General features: G+C 41.2%; 1 protein-coding gene and 1 pseudogene across 7 annotated transcripts in view; one reads left to right on the top strand and one right to left on the bottom strand.

The window, feature by feature from the left end:
• Positions 1–19,384, bottom strand: part of AP2B1 (adaptor related protein complex 2 subunit beta 1) — a 117,711-nt gene that overhangs the window by 22,297 nt on the left and 76,030 nt on the right. For 6 of the 7 annotated variants that reach the window (XM_060135578.1, XM_060135581.1, XM_060135576.1 and 3 more), the window contains 2 exons: positions 18,864–19,009; positions 15,702–15,831 (listed from right to left, as the gene is read on the bottom strand). In XM_060135578.1, the coding sequence (XP_059991561.1) occupies positions 15,702–15,831; positions 18,864–19,009 (276 nt within the window). Of the gene's footprint in view, positions 1–10,584; positions 10,676–15,701; positions 15,832–18,863; positions 19,010–19,384 lie in introns of those variants that run through there. The other variant, XM_060135580.1, reaches the window with a different exon arrangement.
• LOC132511431 (glutathione-specific gamma-glutamylcyclotransferase 1-like) lies at positions 10,823–11,515 on the top strand (annotated as a pseudogene).

Raw genomic sequence — 19,384 nt, forward strand, 5'->3', positions numbered from 1 at the left:
ATCTGAAATTTCCATGTTAAAGTGGCTCTCAGAATGGAAAGGAAAGCTCTGAACAGACCCTCAGATAGATGATCTCTTAAACTTAAATCTTCTAGTGGTACACATGATTACTGGGTTTTAGAATGGCAATGAGGGGGCTTTCCCTGCTGGTCCAGTGGGTAAGACTCTGCGCTCCCAATACAGGGGGGCCGGATTTGATCCCTGGTCAGGGAACTAGATCCCACATGCATGCCACAACTAAGAAGTCCACATGCCACAACTAAGAAGCCCGAGCCTGCATGCCGCAATGAAGATCCTGCATGCCTCAATTAAGACACGGCGCGGCCAAAAGTATATATATAATAATAAATATTAAAAAAAAAAAAGAATGGCAATGAGAACCTAAGAGACAAGCTCTCTTGGTGGGCCCTGTTTTGAAAGGCAAAGAGAAACCAAAAGATACTGAAACTGATATAACTATGACTCCTCCTGGAGTCCCCATTCGGTCATGCAGTTTTGCTTAATCTCAATCTCAGAAGCCTCCCACAGAGTTAACACCATGAATTAGAATGTAGGCAGATTAAATCTCCAGAACAGCAATGAGAAGACTAACATTGTAAAGTGGTATATATACACAGACATAGTTTAGAAGAGGAAGGAGTATATCAGAATGATAGTCTCCAAGGCTGTACACTGGAAGAACCCTAAAGCACAGGAGGGTTAGAACTACTGGAATCAAATTCTGTAATTCTTCTGCAACTTAAGCTAGACTCTCAAGTATTGCTTTAAAAAGGAATTCCCCCTCTCCGTCAAAGCCATTTGGAAAAGAAGTGGAAAGGTCACAATTTTCATGAAAGACTGCCTCTGTGGACAGAGGCAGTCTTTCATGAAGCTTCTTTTTGAAGCCCACCCATAGCCACCACTAAAGCCATCTGAACTGCAGAGTCAGCCTGAACTCACACCCTTAAAGTCCCAGCACAACCTCCAGTGCCAGCATTGTGACACCTCACCCCAGAGTGAATTTCAGTTTAGGAGTCCCACCCTTTTTACTGCTTACCTCTGAACTTATAAACAATCACACCCATTCCCACCAAAGCAAACTCTTCTGATAGGAAGGGTGGAAAAACCTGGAACTGGGACGTGCTAGACCATTACCTTTTTAAATAAAAAAAATTTTTTTTCCCTTTTAAAGGCAAAAGTTAGACTGTTTTGAGTATTATTTGAAAAAACTGTTTTCTGAAAGCAAAGAACTGAGCGACAAGATACAATGATCATCTACTGGCAGAAGGCAAACCCTTTTGCCCTTCCTTTTAAAGCTTGCCTTCTCATCACTTCATATCCATCAGAATTAGAAAAAAGTCAGGCTTCTTTCTGGTCTCATAGAAAAAGGGGCTTGCTCGGCTCCATTTCCTGTCAGACAGCTAAATGATTCTGGTTTTCCCTGGGGCTCCAAGACACACACAGAGCATCCTTAAGCTTCCAAATTTACTCTGAGAATATGATACAAAATAGTCGGAGGGAATTAGGATAATGGCTTAATAGTTGTGTGGTGACAAGTTGTTTTTATTTTGAAGTGGCACACAGACATAGGTTAGTAACAGAAGAAGTTCCCCAAATGTTAGAATAGTCACATGTTCTATTTTCCTAGTTATCGCCAGCCTTGGAAATAGGGTCCATTAACATGTTGTGATCTTGCCTTTTCAAATATCAATGAACAGAGTAATGGAAGCAGCAGCTTCTGTTTGTTCCGCCCATTTGAGAGAAAATGAATCTGTGACTGTAGGTCCTCAGATTAAACTTGGGATCAGGACCAGACCCACCCAGGTAAAAGGGTATTGAAACAGGGGCAGGGGGTAGACTGCAAAGCCACTAAGAAACAACTGGCAGACAGAGTGTTTAGGGATACCCTGTTTGCTAAGATGAGGAGATGCCCTTGCTGAGTTTGGTCAAGAACCAGATGCACCTGATATTTGTAAACACTTTCTTAAATGAAAGCAAAAAGGATCATTCAACAACAAATATTTATTAAGCACCTATTGTGTGCCAGGTATCGTTCCAGGCACTAGGAGATAAATCAGTGCAGAAAAAAAACGAAGACAAAAACTGTTGCCCTTTTGGAGTTTGCAGTCCAGTGACGGTGGGGGGGTGGGGGGGGTGGGGGGGTGGGGGGGTGGGGGGTGGGGGGGGTGGGGGGGGTGGGCAGGAGAGTAAGAACAATAAACAGTATTTAAAATGGGTAAGTGCTCTGGGGGAGAGTAAGGGTAAAGGGGATCAAGAATACTGGGAGTAGAGTGAGGTGGCCTTATCAAAAAGGTCCTACTTTAGCAAAACCCTGAAGGAGGCAATGAGTCATGCAGATATGGCAATTGGGAGAAAGAACATTCCAGACATGGGAAACAGCCAATTGAAAGGCCCTGAGGGGGCAGCATACCTGTTTGAGGATCCATGAGGAAGCCAGTGTGGCTACAGTGGAGTGAGGGGAGGAGAAGGAGATAAAGTCAATGAGGTAAGGGGGAGGCGGAAGGCATGGCTAGATCACACAGGGACTTGTAGACCATTGTTAGGACTTGGGCTTTTCCGCTTAGAAAAAATATCAATGCAAGTTGTTCCACACTGGCGATGTAAACCCATGTATAACAGGGCAGTGGTACAGCAAGAATTAAGCAACTGCCACAACTCTGATAGGACCATACCTAGGTAGAGAGGGTCACTGGCAGCTGTGTGCCTCAAAAGGAACACAGGGTCAAGGGAAAATAATGCTAAGATATACTGCATCCATTCCTGCTCCAGGCAGCTTCCTCCAAGTTTTACATGTTAGGCAAAATAAATCAGAAACTTACAGCAAAAAGCGTACTTGATCTCTTTCTGTCAATACAGAACCCACCTGCCGTGCTATACTGACCAATCTGGTTACTACCCGTAAGTAACCAAATGCTAACCAAATTAATCACAAGCCCCTAATGCTCTCCTCCAGCAGCCTACAACAGAATTACTCTATTCAGTTTCAGCTGCCAGAAAGAGCCAGCAATATTTTCACAGGCCTTTCAGCCTGACAGATAAGTTCCCCAAACCCAAGGTCTTACCTTAAACAGGTTCCGCCCGACCTACATAGGCTCTCACCCTAAAGGCACGATCTTTCTTTTTCCCTTTAATGACAGATTTGTGCACCTTGCTAGGACTGGGTGACGTGCCCCTGGTTGCAGCTGTTGCACCATAGAATACTATGAATACACAGAATACGAGTACACAGAATACATCAACAGCACGAACTATTTGCTATGCAGGGCTTACTGTTAAACTTTAAAATACATTTCGTACATACAGTACTGAATCACAAAATGGTGAAGGCAGGACTAATAAACTATCAGTTAAAGTTATCAGCTATTCCACACCCCAGTCTGGTATATCATGGGACTGAAGACCCAGTAAAAACTCAACAGAAGAACAGACTTCAGTAATGAGAATGAATGAATATTATTCATTTTTAAAATCCTGAGGTGAAATTGATCTAGAATCTAATCTAGGTTCTAGGTGGTAAACACACAGATTAGTTCATAGGAAGTTAGAAATCAAGAGGGTTCACAGGTGTGCCTATGTACTGCCCACTATATTATTTAACCTCAACATGGACAAAAAGGCAGGCAAAGGTGGCTGTCAAGATGACTGGGTACATGGGTAGCCCACTGTGCACAGATGCTATCTCTGGGCAGTTTTACTGGGGAATCAGGTCATATACAGAAGGGGCAGAAACTATTGTCAGAAGCACAGCATGAGCTATGGAATTGAGAAGTTTGGTGCTTTCATAGTTGGAGTATCTGCCTTCCATCTCTTTCAGTGGCTCCTGGAAAGGATTGTTGCCACTAAGCTAAGGACCACCATTCATTCACACACTTTTCAAAAATAATTAAATAATGTTTTCCTTTGTCTCCAAACTGTAACTGAGTCTAAGTACATTTACCAGTGTCTCCACTTCTTTCTTTCTTTTTTTAAAAAATATAATTTATTTATTTATTTATTTAGGCTGCACTGGGTCTTCGTTGCTGCACACGGGCTTTCTCTAGTTGCGGTGAGCGGGGGCTACTCTTCGTTGCAGCGTGCAGGCCTATTGCGGTGGCTTCTCTTGTTGTGGAGCACGTGCTCTAGGCACGCAGGCTTCAGCAGTTGTGGCTCGTGGGCTCAGTAGTTGTGGTTCACGGACTCTAGAGCACAGGCTCAGTTGCTGTGGCTCACAGGCTTAGTTGCTCCGCGGCATGTGGGATCTTCCCGGACCAGGGCTTGAACCCACGTCCCCTGCACTGGCAGGCGGATTCTTAACCACTGCACCACCAGGGAAGCCCAGTGTCTCCACCTCTAACCGTTTTTTTTTTTTTAATTAGAACAATAAAACTGATATCTATTTGCAGAACACACAAACATATGTCCTTCCATAAATTTAGGCCTTCCTGAAGTGGAATAAAAGGGAAAATGAATTCAGACTGAGTATATTTTCATTATAGGCCCACCTGACTGATTTTCAGGCCCTATGAACCTTGATTCAGAGAGAAACTTGTTCTATAAAACCTCAAACTGTAGAATTAGGATCTACAGATAGAATTTAAAGACACATAAATTTTAGTTCAATATAAATAACTTCCTAAGAGAGTTTTAGGAAGATGGAATGGGCCATTTTAGGGTAGTAAATCACTAGTAGTATTCATGTAGATGCTGAGGCTCCAATCACAGCTAATACAAGGCAAATTCCATCAGAAATAGGGTTTGAAACAGACAATATTAAAGGTCATCCTTACAACCAGGAGATTTTACATTCTTTCTGTCTGCACACTCATACAGCTCAAAGCTTTTCTCAAGTTTTATTTTCAACATGTATGAACCTCAATACCATGAAACCTATGTATAACCTCTATATTAAAAAATTGTGAATAAAAGAAATTCTTTTCCTATCTCACTGAACATGACACCATAGCAAAATAGCAATATAAAGAGAACAACATGAATGAGGGCAAGATATGGCTCTCAAGTGGGCTTCAATCCAGCTTAGGAAAATCCCAGGGTGTTTCCTTTAATTCCAACCTATAATACACCCTAAGGCTTTGCGTAAAAATTATTAGCCATAATGAGAACATAAGTACTAGAAACAAGTACCGACTTTTTATTCAGAATTTAAAGTCCCCTACTGCAAAAAAGATCACATGATTCAATCTATTTTCTAATCATTTATCAAACCAGAAATACAAAACTAATTCCATTTTTCATCATCAACTCCTGACTTACTATCATGATATAAAGATGGCTGAGATTTTAATAGACGAAAATGCACAAATCACTTCCATTACCCTGTAGAACTACTTTGTGAAATTTATTACCATTTGCTCAAGATTCTCAGCATGGACTTCTGTTACTTGAGTAACCTTAGCTCACAGGCTCTTTTCAATGAGAGATTAGCTCCCAAGCTTGGGTGTCCTACGAACTGAATTCTGGGTTTCAGGAACAACTGTCTCCTACCGCTGAGGGCAGATTATTTTTGGCCACGCCACACGTGGGATCTTAGTTCCCTGACCAGGGGGTGCGGGATCAAACCCGCACCCCCTGCAGTGATAGCACAGAGTCTTAACCACTGGACTGCCAGGGAAGTCCCTTAGAATACAGAATTCTTATCTACTGCTTATGTGTGGTTATTCAAGCAGGGCCGTCGCTATTAACAAACATATTCCTGGGACTTCCCTGCTGGCGCAGTGAAAAACAATCCGCCTGCCAATGCAGGGGACACAGGTTCAATCCCTGGTCCAGGAAGATGCCACATGCTGAGGAGCAACTAAGCCCGTGTGCCACAACTACTGAGCCTGTGCTCTAGAGCCTGCAGGCCACAACTATTGAGTCTGCTGCTACAACTACTGAAGCCTGTGCGCCTAGAGCCCATGCTCCACAACAAAGAGAAGCCACCGCAAGGAGAAATCTGTGCATTACAACGAAGAGTAGCCCCCGCTCGCCACAACTAGAGAAAGCCCACGTGCAGCAACGAAGACCCAACGCAGCCTAAATACATAAATAAATAAAAATTAAAAAACAAACATATCCTAAAAGAGAGTCCCAGAAGCCAGTAGTTGAGTTCCGGTTATAGAAAGACAAAAGATACTGTCTAGCAGAATCCTGATTATCCAGACAAAAAGGATAAAGAGGGTTCTTACTAAGGCCAACCTAGTGAAAAAGGAACATCTAGTATATAAGATACCCTATTTCTCAGATGAGATTAAAAGAAACATTTATAGTCCTGATGTGACATGAAAAATATATCAAATTTGAAGCAGCAATCAGAAAAAAACAATTTTTCCTTTGGTGGTAAAATATTTTCATCTTTCATAACCAAGATCTTTCATAACCATTACCTACATACTGCTAATGGAATATTTCAGATTCTGTCCTGTCTACAGGGGTTATTTTCAGCATTGGATCTATCTGTGACCTGGGAATCTCTTATAGTTCTCCTAAGATCCACCACTTCAAGGACTCAACGTCTATTCAAGCAGCATGTGGTTCCATAAAAGCAATCAGAGTGCACTGTCCTCAACTGTGGATCCCGGAAGACGAAAGGAGGCTTTAATACTGAGGTTGTTTGGCTTGCACAACAGTCAAGTCAGTAAATGCCAAGCTGGTTTGCTTCCTTTCATGGAAGCTGCTGAAAAGGTCTTCCGTTTGGAAGCATTTACCAGTTTTTCTGGTACAATAGCTACAGCTGTGGGCTTTCTGAGTGTGAACAGACATATGGAAGACATGAAATATTAGGGACAGGCACCATCTGCAACTGATTGTCTCACAGGCTGGGACTGCAATATAGGAGTAGCAAGGGACACACTTTTCTCAGGGCCATACACTGGCAAAAAAAAAAAAAAAAAAAATTGGGGGGACTTCCCTGATGGTCCAGTGGTTAAGAATCCGCCTTCCAAAGCAGGGGATGCGGGTTTGATCCCTGGTCAGGGAACTAAGATCCCACATGCTGTGGGGCAACTAATCCCGCACTCTAGCGCCCGGGTGCTGCAACTAAGACCTGATGCAGCCAAACAAACAAAAAAACCCTTTTGGCTGACAAAGATCTTAAAGATATGAATAAATGGGATTGTAAGACTGTATCCTTTGCCGCTAGCATCCTCAGCACTTCCTGCCCTAATCATTCAAAGGTTAAATGAACACAGTTGATGAATACTGCCTTGTTTTAGAAGAGACATTTAAAGAAAAAAACAAGACATTATGGCTTTTCCCTAATTAATATCCATCCTCTTATTAAACAACACTTATGTGGGGTATCAAGGGCATACAAAGATAGATAATAAAAATCATATACACTAAAGGACCAATTCTTCATCCATAGGTTAACCTCTAACCATAAAGTAGTATAGAAGGAAAGAAGAATTTTTATGAAGGGGCCATCAGGCTTTCAGGTAAAGATAGTAGACTGAAAATCACATTTAAATTTTTTTTCTCTTGGAAGAAATTCTGCCATAATTAAAGGGAAAAAATTTAAAGGTATAAATTCATAAAGACGGGGAAGAGAATATACAACTGCAACAAAATCTCAGTAACTGTGAAACAAACGGTGTTAGCAAAAATACCACAGAATTCTCAAAGGCTTAGGACTGGTAGTGCCTCTGGAACTGTATGGAGGGGAAATGGGGGGAGGGGATGTTAAAAAAAAGAGGATCAAGAAATTGTTACAGCCCTAGATCCCCCCACCATTCTAAGCTACCTCAGCCCCTCAGCCCCTGAATAAAACTGAAAGATTGATTCTTTCAGAGAAAATAAGATAGATGGCACTTTGGGACTTCCCTGGTGGCGCAGTGGTTAAGAATCCGCCTGCCAATGCAGGGGACGTGGGTTTGAGCCCTGGTCCAGGAAGATCCCACATGCCGTGGAGCAACTAAGCCCACGTGCCCCAACTACTGAACCCACGTGCCACAACTACTGAAGCCTGTGCGCCTAGAGCCTGTGCTCCACAAGAGAAGCCACCACAATGAGAAGCCCGTGCACTCCAACAAAGAGTAGCCCCCGCTCGCCACAACTAAAGAAAGCCTGTGCGCAGCAACGAAGACCCAATGCAGCCAAAAATAAATAAATATATAAAAAATGCAGCTGCATTTATTTATGCAGCCAAAAATAAATAAATATATAAAAAATAAAATAAATAAAATAGTAAGATAGATGGCACTTTGAAGGGGATGCCAGGCATGGCTGAGGGGTGGTGAAGGAAGTGAATTTATGCATATACTGAATGCTGAGACTCTCCAGCCCTCTTTCCCAATTTAGCTCCCAGGAGGCTGGTAGACACTCTTTATATTCTAAACAGGAGAGGCAAGGATAATTTTTTGAAAAATTAAGCCAGCCCCTAAAGAAAGACATGAAAGTACTGACATAGAGGATTCTAGCTACCCTCGGTGATGGGTAACTGGAGCTCCTAACCTGGCCCTCATGGTTTAGAGGGCCATACTCTGATCTTCCTCTGGCCTCCTCAGAACCGCTGTATAGAAGAATCCACACGGCCAAAGAGACATGCCCAGGTAGAACACATAGAATTTCCTGGCTAAAAAGCCCTAACACTGTTTCCAGGGCCTTCTTGAAATACTTCTACTGGTCACTTTTCCTGAGGGTCAGTAAGCATATCCGTAGGCCCAAGGGATGGCCAAAGGGTGGAAGTTGAATAAAGGAAGAGTAGGCTGTGAAACAGGGTTCTTCAGTTGCACTCCTGAGTGAACAGATGGGGAATTTTAGTAAAGAATCAAATGGAAGTCCTAGAACTGAAAAGTACAGGATCTGTTGTTGTTTGTATTTTTTTTTTTTTTGGCCGTGCCGTGCGGCCTGTGGGATCTTAGTTCCCAGACCAGGGCCTGAACCTGTGCCCCCTGCAGTGGAAGTGCAGAGTCTTAACCACTGGACTGCCAGGAAAGTTCCAAAAAGTACAATATCTGAAATGAAAGTTATACTGAATGGATGTAACAGAACACTGTAGCCTATAAAAGGAGAGTCTGTATACTTGAAGACAGATCAACAGGAATCACCCCATCTGAAGAACAGAAAGGAAGAAAACAATAACAACTAAAAACCACCCTTAGTGATCTGAGGGACAATATCGAGTGGTTACACATATGTGTAAGTGGAGGTCTGAAAGGAGGGAATAGAGATGCTGAGGCAGAAAAAAATTTAAAGAAATAATGGAAAAAAAAATTTCCCAAATTTGGCAGAAACTATCAATTTACAGATCCAAGCTCAGTGAACCCGAAGCCAGATAAATACAATGAAAACACCTAGGTACATAACAGTCAAGCTGCTGAAAGCCAGATAAATACAATGAAAACACCTAGGTACATAACAGTCAAGCTGCTGAAAGCCAAACATAAAAGAAAAAGAGAGGGTGCCCATAGATCAGCACTGTCCAACAGAACTTTCTGTAATGATGGAAATGTTCTACTTCTGCACTGCCCAATCTAGTAACCACCAGCCATGTGAACATCTGAAATGTGGCTGACGCAACTGAGGAAGTGAATTTTTAATTTTATTTTATTTTAATTAATTTCAATTTATACAGCTATAAGTGGCTAGTGGCTATCATACTGAACAGTGTAGCTAAGAAGCCTTATGAGATATCAACCCATCATAATATGTGCACTTTACTGATTCAAACCAACAGTAATAATAAGAACAAACAAAAAGTTTAAGATATGGAGATAATTAAAAACTTGAGAACTGACTGGATATTTGATGTTAACGAATTCTTGTTAATTTTTTAATGTGCACATAATTATTGTGGTTATGTTTTTAATAAGACACCATCTGTTTTAAACATATATATTGAAATATTTACAGATGAAATGATATAAATGTCTAAGATTCACGTCAAAACAATATGCTGCGGACAGGGGTATAGATGAAACAATATTAACTATGGGCTGATAATTATTGAAGCTAGATGATGGGCACACAGGGACTCATTACACTATTTTGTTTACTTTTGTAGAGTTAAAAATTTTTCATAAAATGTTTCTAATTAGAAAGTAGAGCAAAAGGAGAAAGAGATGGAGAACAGGACAAAAAAAAGGGAGATTGGTCCAGGAGGGTCAACATTCAAATAGCAAGACTTCCAATAAGAGAGACAGAGAAAATGGAGGGACATCTATAAAAAAGAAAAACTCCCAGAACTGAAGGATACAAGTTTCTACATTGAAAGAGCCCAAAAAGTACCTAGTAAAATGTGTGAAAAGAGACACACACACCAAGGCACATCACTGTGAAATTTCACAACATGGAGGATAAAGAAAGGATCGTACAAGCTTTCACTGAGAAAGAACATGGCATAGAAAAGGATCAACAATCAGAATGGCTTCAGACTAGGAAGCAAATTATTTTCCTAACCTAGAATGATATACAGAAACCATCAGACAAGTGTGAAGATAAAAAAGACATTTTAAAACATGTGAAGTCTCAAAAACTTTATTCTCTACATACTTATTCTTAGGAAGCTACTAGAGGATGTTTTTCATCAAAATGAAGGAGTAAACCAAGGAGAGAAAAATACAATAGGAGACCCAACATACCAGACAGGCAAAGGGAATGAATCCCCAAGGCTATTATGAAGGGAGATCCCAGGATGACAGTTCCAGGTGTTGAAGGAAGTCAGTTCAGACTGACACAGTCAAAAGACTCCAAAAGGAGACTATAAGAAAGTGAAACCGATTAAGACTATCTTGAAGGGTCTGATCTCACTGCAATTTGGGAATGAATTACAGTTAACACAAAAAATTAAACAAACAAGAGCGGCCAAGCAGTGCCAGGCCAGGTGGGTACGTCTGTCGGTCCTGCCATGCCTGCACCGGAGACCAGCCCTGGAGGCGGCCCGGGCCCGTCCTGTGGCCGGCACCGTGAAGCAGGAGTTGGCAGCCCAGAACACCCCACCCCCCAGGACGACGGCGGCCCCCAAGCGCTGTGGATTTCCGGGTATGGCTCCCTGGTGTGGAGGCCCGACTTCACCTACAGCGACAGCTGTGTGGGCTTCATGCACTGCTACAGCGGCCGCCTCTGACGGGGAGACACCTTCCATTGGGGCAGCGACAAGATGCCTGGTCGTGTGGTGACCCTCCCTGAAGATCGTGAGGGCTGCACTTGGGGTGTGGCGTACCAGGTGCAAGGTGAGCAGGTCAATGAGGCCCTGAAGTACTTGAACGTGTGGGAGGCAGTGCTTGGTAGCTATGATACCAAGGAGGTCACCTTCTGCCCTCAAGATGCCCCTGACCAACCACTCAAGGCACTGGCCTACGTGGCCACCCCGCAGAACCCTGGTTACCTGGGCCCTGCGCCTGAGGAGGCCATCGCTACGCAGATCCTGGCCTGCCGAGGCTTCTCTGGCCACAGCCTTGAGTACTTGCTGCGCCTGGCAGACTTCAGGCAGCTCTTTGGGCCCCAGGCACAGGACGAGCACCTGGCAGCCATCGTGGATGCTGTAGGCACCATGCTGCCCTGCTTCTGCCCCACTGAGCAGGCTTTGGCACTGGTCTGAAGGGCTGAGCCCCTACGTGGACACAGGGGCCAGGTCCCTACTCCAGTGCACACAGACAGACTTGATACAGCTGGAGCCCACTGAGAACACTTGGTGGGCCGACTGGGGCCTCTCTCAAGCCCCTGCCTGTCTGCCAGCCCCCAGATCTCCTACCTGACACTGACTTACTACTTGAAACTTTATTTCTTGCACCATGTTGGTGTGGTGGGCAGGGTGGGGGGCCTGCCCTAGATACAGGGGCCCTGCTGAGCGGTGCCCCACCCCAGGCGCCTGTTGCCTGATCAGATTCCCCCCAGTGCTGCTGCTATCCCCATACTACCCAGGCCTCCACCTCCCCAGGGAGCCTCCAAGAGCCTTGACCCTCTGCCCCTGACTCCAGACCAACCATTCCCTAGCCCCAGAAACAACACCCGTCAAAGGTCCCAGCCTGCTGGTGAGGGTAGGAGAGAGTGAGGAGAGGGGGCCCTACAAGAACTGAGGCCCCTGCCAGCCGTGCTCATCCCCCAGGTCCCCAGGGCAGAGCTGGATCTGGAGGCCAGACACAGCTGCTGAGGCTGGGCCTAGGCCTCTTACCCATTTGGCTTTGTTTCCCTGTCCTTCTGTCTGGGCTACTCCTGTCTGTTTGTTGGTCTATTCCTGGGAAGCTCATCACTATAGGTCCTGGCACCTTCCCAATCTGTCCCATACTATAATCCATAAACTGATCTCATTAAAAAAAAAAAATTAAACAAAAAGACAGGTATTAATGTGTAAATATCTAATTACTTATAAAAATTTTATGGAGAAAAAAATAATCACACTATATAGCTCAGCTATGAGGAGTATATATAATCATAACAACATAAACAATGAACACTGATGAAAGCAAATTCTAAGACAGCTCTATCAGGAAAACAGGAGGATTGGAAATATGTATGTAGATGACGGCCATAAGTGGTGAGAGAAGGCTGGGGACTGCGTTTTTCTTTAACTACAGAACTAGTTGACTCTAAATTGTATTTTTATAATCCCAATAAAATTAAAATTTGAAAGAACGGTGCTATCCATTTTCTCACAAGAGTTTATAGCCTGGTGAAAAAGGAGGCCAAGCAGCTGTGAGAACACTACAGCATCTATACAAAGATTGGGATGAACACGTGTTATATCATTGTTCTACTGTCTTTTTGCAGACACTGACTTGAAGAAGCAGTCAGCTGCCAGGTAGCAAGTTTGAAGGAGTATATTGGGAAAATGTTTCTAAGCAACTGACACAGATGATATGAAAAACGAGCATATCAAAGTTGGAGAAAACTCAGAGAAAATTCATTTAGACATTTGTTAAGGTTTTTGTTTTATTTAAATAGAGGGGATCAATTCTCTTTTCTTTTTAAGGAATATAATTATATGATATAAATAAACTCAAGAGAAGCTCCCAACGGAGGCAAGCTAAGCTTTACTTTGTGTAATATTGTTATGTTGAATTCACAAAGGCTTTTACAACCAACATTATTAGTACAGCTGAAAAAATTTTCTAGGTTCAAATTTCTAGTAAGTATCTAAGGTATAACCTATTTTACATTTTAAGAGGGAACAGTGTCTTTCAATAATGTTTCAAAAAGACTATAAGCCAATAAATAGTCTGACTATGTTTTTAATGAAAAGTTTTTGTACTAAATGTTACATTACAGTTTTGGCGACTAGGTTTGATTTATCTGTCCTACGTTGATATCAATTTAGCCAAAATAGCTAAAAATCACACTGCTTTCAAAATTTTATTTCCTAAACCCCCATTTTTTCTTTCCTGATTTTATGGTCTGGAGTACTAGAAAAGTACTAATTTTTCCTGCATGAGCTCTTGAATTTAAACATTATGTTTGCATAACATTTAAATGCCAATCAATCTTTACCTGGCTTTATCTGGATCTTTATGGTCTAAGCTTGTTGAAGTTAAGATCTGATTCTTTTTGTTCATACTAGGACAAAAGCAGAATGGAAGCTGAAATCTAAAGTAGCCCACCACCTTAAGCTAGTCATTAGTTTCACCTTGCACTAGCAGACATTAAATAGAGCTGCTCACAGCGGGGAAAAATAACTTCACCTCTTTTCAAGTTTTTGCTTATCTTCTCCATTGGGCAATACCAATTAATGAGAAAATAGCCATTATTATGACATCCCTGCAAGAAAAGAATCCATGGGGAAAACATGGAGAATCAATAGTTGACTACAGATGGAAACTGCTTTATTACACATTCTGCTTAGATAGAAAATTTTTAAGATTGCTTTTTATAATGTCACGTTTGTGAAAACGTGCTAGTCCTAATATCATAACAATACTTTTGAGGGAGGGGTTTGGACTAAGATTCAATTTCTTTTATGAGGGTTCCTATTTGGGATGTTCATTTCACTGAATGTGAAATGGAAATGCAAATAGGGAAGTAAACTGACATTTATTTATTTACTGTTTCCTTTTGGTTTTAAGAGTAGGAAATTTGCCCTCATTTCTGTGACCCAAATTCCCTTTCCTAATTCTAAAGTAAAGCATTCTCACACCCATGCTGACTGTCCTCAAATATTTGGCTTGAGGCTCTGTGGGCCAACAGGAGGTTAGATTTCAATGAAAAGAGAGGAGATGTAAATTTGAGTTAGTTTCGTTTAGGATTCTGTGCTGGAAAAGCCCCTTAACACATTAGTCTCATTATAGCAACAGAGCCAATTCCTTCTGCACAGAAATCCTTGTTTTGTTCTTCTAGACTGAGCCAAGTTATATTGTGACTCACTCATTGTCACTCTAAATCATTACACCCTTTGCTGAGAAAGAAGCAGTCAACTGCTGAGGCAGCAAGGTAGGTAGTCAACTGGCAAGCAGGCCTGGTGCACTGGCACTTAAACTCTTGGGGAATGTTACTTTCAACTCTAAGTAATTTTACTGTTGATGTCTCACCATAAGTACTAGTATCCCACACTGGTATTTCCAGGAGATTGAGCAATGGGATCCCACCTGTCTTGATTGGAAAGTGGAAGGCTGAAATATTTTGCTCATCATTTGAAACATATTTTATAGTCTCATTCATACTATTCTATCATTTCAAGTTCTCGATAGAAGGGGATAGCAATCCTATTTGTTGCATCTTCTGACTGACTGTCAGTCACAGTGCACCTTTCCCTCTTGTTTTTTTTTTTTTTTTTGGTTAAATTGTGAGCTGACTTTCAGTAGAGACTTTCTTCTCAGATGGGAGTCCTGATGGCCTTAAAGTTCAAAACCATTGCATAAAGGCCGTTTTGCATTTGCTTCTGCCAGGTACCCTGGGTTTCACCAGTTCTGGTCCAATTTTACATTAATTTACTGGTTTGGAGAATTCTTCATGTACACAGTATAAATTCGGGCCCTGGATTTCTCACAAGAGGTCGCCCAGAACCCAGGTCAAAGAGAACTCTCTCATCACTTGCCCCTGTGGAAATCTTTTTCTAGTTCCCCTTTCATTGAGGGACTTGCCCTTCCAGGGTCTCAGCTTTGTACAGGGATCAGTTACAGTTCCCCATCTCAGGTCAGCCCAAGGTGGTCTCTTCTGTCCTTGTGAGCATTAAAACCCTCAACTTCTTGGGCTTATATCTGTATTTTATCCCTTGAGGGTTGCTACAGCTTCAGCTTACATGCTTACTACTCTGCCTTCATGTTGCTTGAACCCCAGAAGGCTTAAATTTCAAGAGAAATTCAAAGTGGTGAAAACGAAACGATACTCTAAGCTAGGACCTTAAGCATTCTAAAAATTCAATATTTTCAAGATGGAGAGGCTCTTATAAACTTCATAAAGTTCTGAGCTTCTCTAAGATGCTGCTACACTTACCACACACTTATATTTAAATACAGATAACCCAACTATTTATAGCTGTGTGTTCAAAATGACCTCCACACAGCTCTACTGAAATCTATTCTTGTGACATTCAAATTCCCTATGAAAAGTCTTAAGAAAGAAAAAAGTTTGTACATAACACCTTGAAACGTTTGTTTGTTGAGTAAAAAGAAAATAACTTTGTGTCAATGAGTGACTTCTGTGTGTATTTTTAATGAAAAATAGAAGTCTTCTCCACAGATTTATTTCAAACCCTATTCCATGACCAAATCTAATATAAGAAAGAGAGGGGTTGCTTTACAGATAACATTGGCAAGACATAAACCTGCACCCCCTGAGTGAAGTAAAAGTCTAACCTGCAGGTTGTTCAGAGGCTCCATCTTCATGACTGGGCCCAAGGTGTTGAGAGGCAGGGAGACATCAATGCTCTGGTTTGGCATCAGTGGTGTATGGATGGCCAGAGGAGTGCTGGGGATGACACCAAAGCTAGGAGAGAGGATGAAGAAACCCCAGAGGTTAATCAGGAGGCAGGATTTAGTCACGTCTTTAGGTTTCGATGGCTTTTTACTCCATTTGAAGGAAACAAATTCTAATTTGCTGTAACACTAGTTACAACATAACCTCTTTTTTCCATTAAGAAGATTTGAGGAAGGAGAAAACATTCATAAGCACAGAACTGGTTTGCTAATGCTCTGATTCTGAAAGTTTCTTATGTTTATCATGCCACGAGAGGGACAGGTTTGATAAGCATCTTTTTCTTATACATCTTCCTTTAGATAATCTTTGGGAGAAAGAACACTTAAGAATACCCACCCTGTAAAGTATAATGATATTATTTCACTTGCTTGATAACCTGCCTGATCAGACCAGAGGATGATTTACTGGTAACTCTCATTTTCTTTCTTCTTTATTTACTTACACAGGATACGATCATTGGGAAAGAGCCAGTCTAAGTAAAGCAGAGTTGATTGGCTTAAACATTCCAAACAACACCCCAAAGGATAAACTGCAGACTCAAATCTGGCCACTTTCTTCACCTAAGGCAGGCAGTGTGAGTACCCACCAGTTTGACTTCTCAGAGAAGCCTGCCTAATAATAATACAAGAATAGTAAAGAGATGGGAAAAGCCTGAGTCTGAAGTTACAAAAAAACCCAAAAATATATGAGGGAAGACGGACATGTCTTATGTCTCAGAAACATAAGAATACAATTTTAAAAAGATGGAGCAGAAAGGGAAAAGTAGGCCCATAGGTATAACAAATAAACAACTTAATGATATAAATTTATAATGAATTTATGTTCTAATGAGCCTCAGGAAGGAAGATGGGATTTTAATATTTATAAAATAATTATTGAGTTTATATAGGTAGTATCAATTTCAAGAGTCACAGACTAGCAGAAGAAACATTTTCCTTTTTGTAGATAAACTACACTTTAGAGTCCCAAATGCAATAAAGAAATGATTTTGAGTAGACACATCACTCATTTTGGTATCAACGTTTATGGGTCAGAAAACCCTTTTGCCCTTTTGATCTTGCTCTCATTATTTATCTATGTGGAAAAGCATAAGGAATCTAAAAAAAAGGCTACTAGAACTAATGAGTAAGTTTAATGAAGTTTCAAGATACAAGTTCAATGTACAAAAATCAGTTGTATTTCTATATACTAGCAACAACCAAAAACTAAAATATGCTTCTTACTATAACATCAAAACTATAAGGCACTTAAATGTGACAAAAGATGTGCAAGAGCTGTACACGAAAATTTATAAAACACTGCAGAGAGAAGTTAAGGATGACCTAGATAAATGGGGAGACATGCTATGCTAATGGATTAGAAGACTCAATATTGTTTGATGCCAATTCTTCCTCAAACTGATCTGCACATTCACTGCACTCTCAAGCAAAATTCCAGCAGGCAAAAGACCTAGGATTGCCAAAACAATTTTTGAAAAAGAACATACAGAGTAGGAAGGTTTATACTATCTGACTTCAAGACTTACTACGGAAAAAAAGTTTACTTTGACTCTTACTTTACACATATTATCTCACCAAAAGTACCTCAAAGTGAATTCTAAAAGGTAAAGGTAGGAGCTAAATCTATTAACACTTCTATTAAAAACATTTTAAAAAAATTGTAACTGTGGGTCAGGCAAAGATTTGTTAAACAGAACACAAAAAGCAAAAGACATTAAAAGGAAAAAATTGTAAAGTAAACTTTATTTAAATAAAAAACTTGGGCTTCCCTGGTGGCGCAGTGGTTAAGAATCCTCCTGCCAATGCAGGGGACACAGGTTCAATCAATCCCTGGTCCAGGAAGATCCCACATGCTGCGGAGCAACTAAGCCCGTGAGCCACAACTACTGAGCCTGCGCTCTAGAGCCTGAGAGCCACAACTACTGAGCCCACATGCCACAACTATTGAAGCCCGCGTGCCTAGAGCCCATGCTCCGCAACAAGAGAAGCCACTGCAATGAGAAGCCCGCACACCTCAACGAAGAGTAGTAGCCTCTGCTCACGGCAACTAGAGAAAGATGGCACGCAGCAACGAAGACCCCATGCAGCCAAAAAAAACAACAACAGTGTATATGTGTCAATTGCAATCTCCCTAAAAAAAACAAATAAATAAAACAAAAAATAAAAAACTTGTTCTTTGAAAAATACTGTTAAGAAAATAAGGCAAGCCACAGACTGGGAGAAAATATTTGCAAGACATATCTGACAAAGGACTTGTATCCAGAATATATAAAAAACTTTATTACTTGATAATAAGACAATTAAAAAGAAAAAGGAACAATTTGAGCAGATACTTCACCAAAGAAGATATAAGAATGGTCAATAAGATTATGAAAAGAATGCTCAATATCACTAGTCATTAGGGAAATTCAAGTTAAAATGAGATACTACTATACATGTATAAGCATGGCTGGCATTGGTAAGAGTATGGAACAGCTGGAACATTCACACTTATTACCATATGACCCAGCAATACCACTGCTAGGTATTTATCCAGGAAAAATGAAAACATATATCCACACAAAGACCTGTACATGAATATTCACAGGCGCTTTAGTCAAAAAAGATAAAACTGGAAACAATCCCCAGTTCCACCAACTGGTGAAAGTGTAAACAAATCACGGTATAAGCATCGACGGAGTACTACTCAGTAAAACAGAACAGACTGCTGAAACGTCTCAAAGCGTTATGCTAAGTGAAAGAAACCAAATGCAAAAGACTCCATACTACGTGATTTCATTTACGAAACATTATAGAAAAGGTATGATTATAATGGCAAAGACAGTTTTCTTATTCCATATGGATGAGTTTTCCCAGCAAAATTCCCTAGGGCCTCCAGTGTTGAAGCTGACCACTGAACAGATGTGCAAGAGCCTCCACTCACTCTACATCAAACATCTGCCAACACAAGAGTTTTTACCCACTGCTAAATAGAACACTCTCTTGTTGGACACAAAGTACACTGCTGTCTCAGGATCGAGCTGGGGAACTCAGATTTCTTACCTATTCTTGTTAAACTGAATTGCAAAGTCTGTCATGTGCTGCAAAGCTTTGTTGGTGAAGTTCATTTCCATATAGATGTGCCCTTGGCGGTGAGTAAATGTTCCCGAAATCTCCAGGCCCTTAGCCTTTACTGCAGGCAGCCAGACCTGAAACACAGTATAAAGCCCAATGAAACCAGACAGGACGCTTCTGAATAAAGATGAAATTAAGATTTCACTTCCTTAGGCAACTAAGGTGATTTTTATACCATAAATACCAAGCCAAATGCAAAAGGCTCTGGATAAAGTCATATTTGCTGAATTTTGAGATCATTCTCAACTATTTAAGAACCAAAAAGAACCCACCAAAAATCAAAAAAACAAAAAAACCCCAAGCAAACAAAACAAAAACCCAACCCAAAACCAAAGCCAAAAACAAACAAAGAAAAACAAACCCCAAAATAGTCTATGGGTAACCATGGCGAAAGGAGAAATTCCAATGAGCATAACATGGGGTTTCTTTGGTTAGTAGCTTTGGTAAAA

The sequence above is a fragment of the Lagenorhynchus albirostris genome, chromosome 20 (genome assembly GCF_949774975.1).
Source record: "Lagenorhynchus albirostris chromosome 20, mLagAlb1.1, whole genome shotgun sequence".
NCBI classification, from domain to species: Eukaryota; Metazoa; Chordata; class Mammalia; order Artiodactyla; family Delphinidae; genus Lagenorhynchus; species Lagenorhynchus albirostris.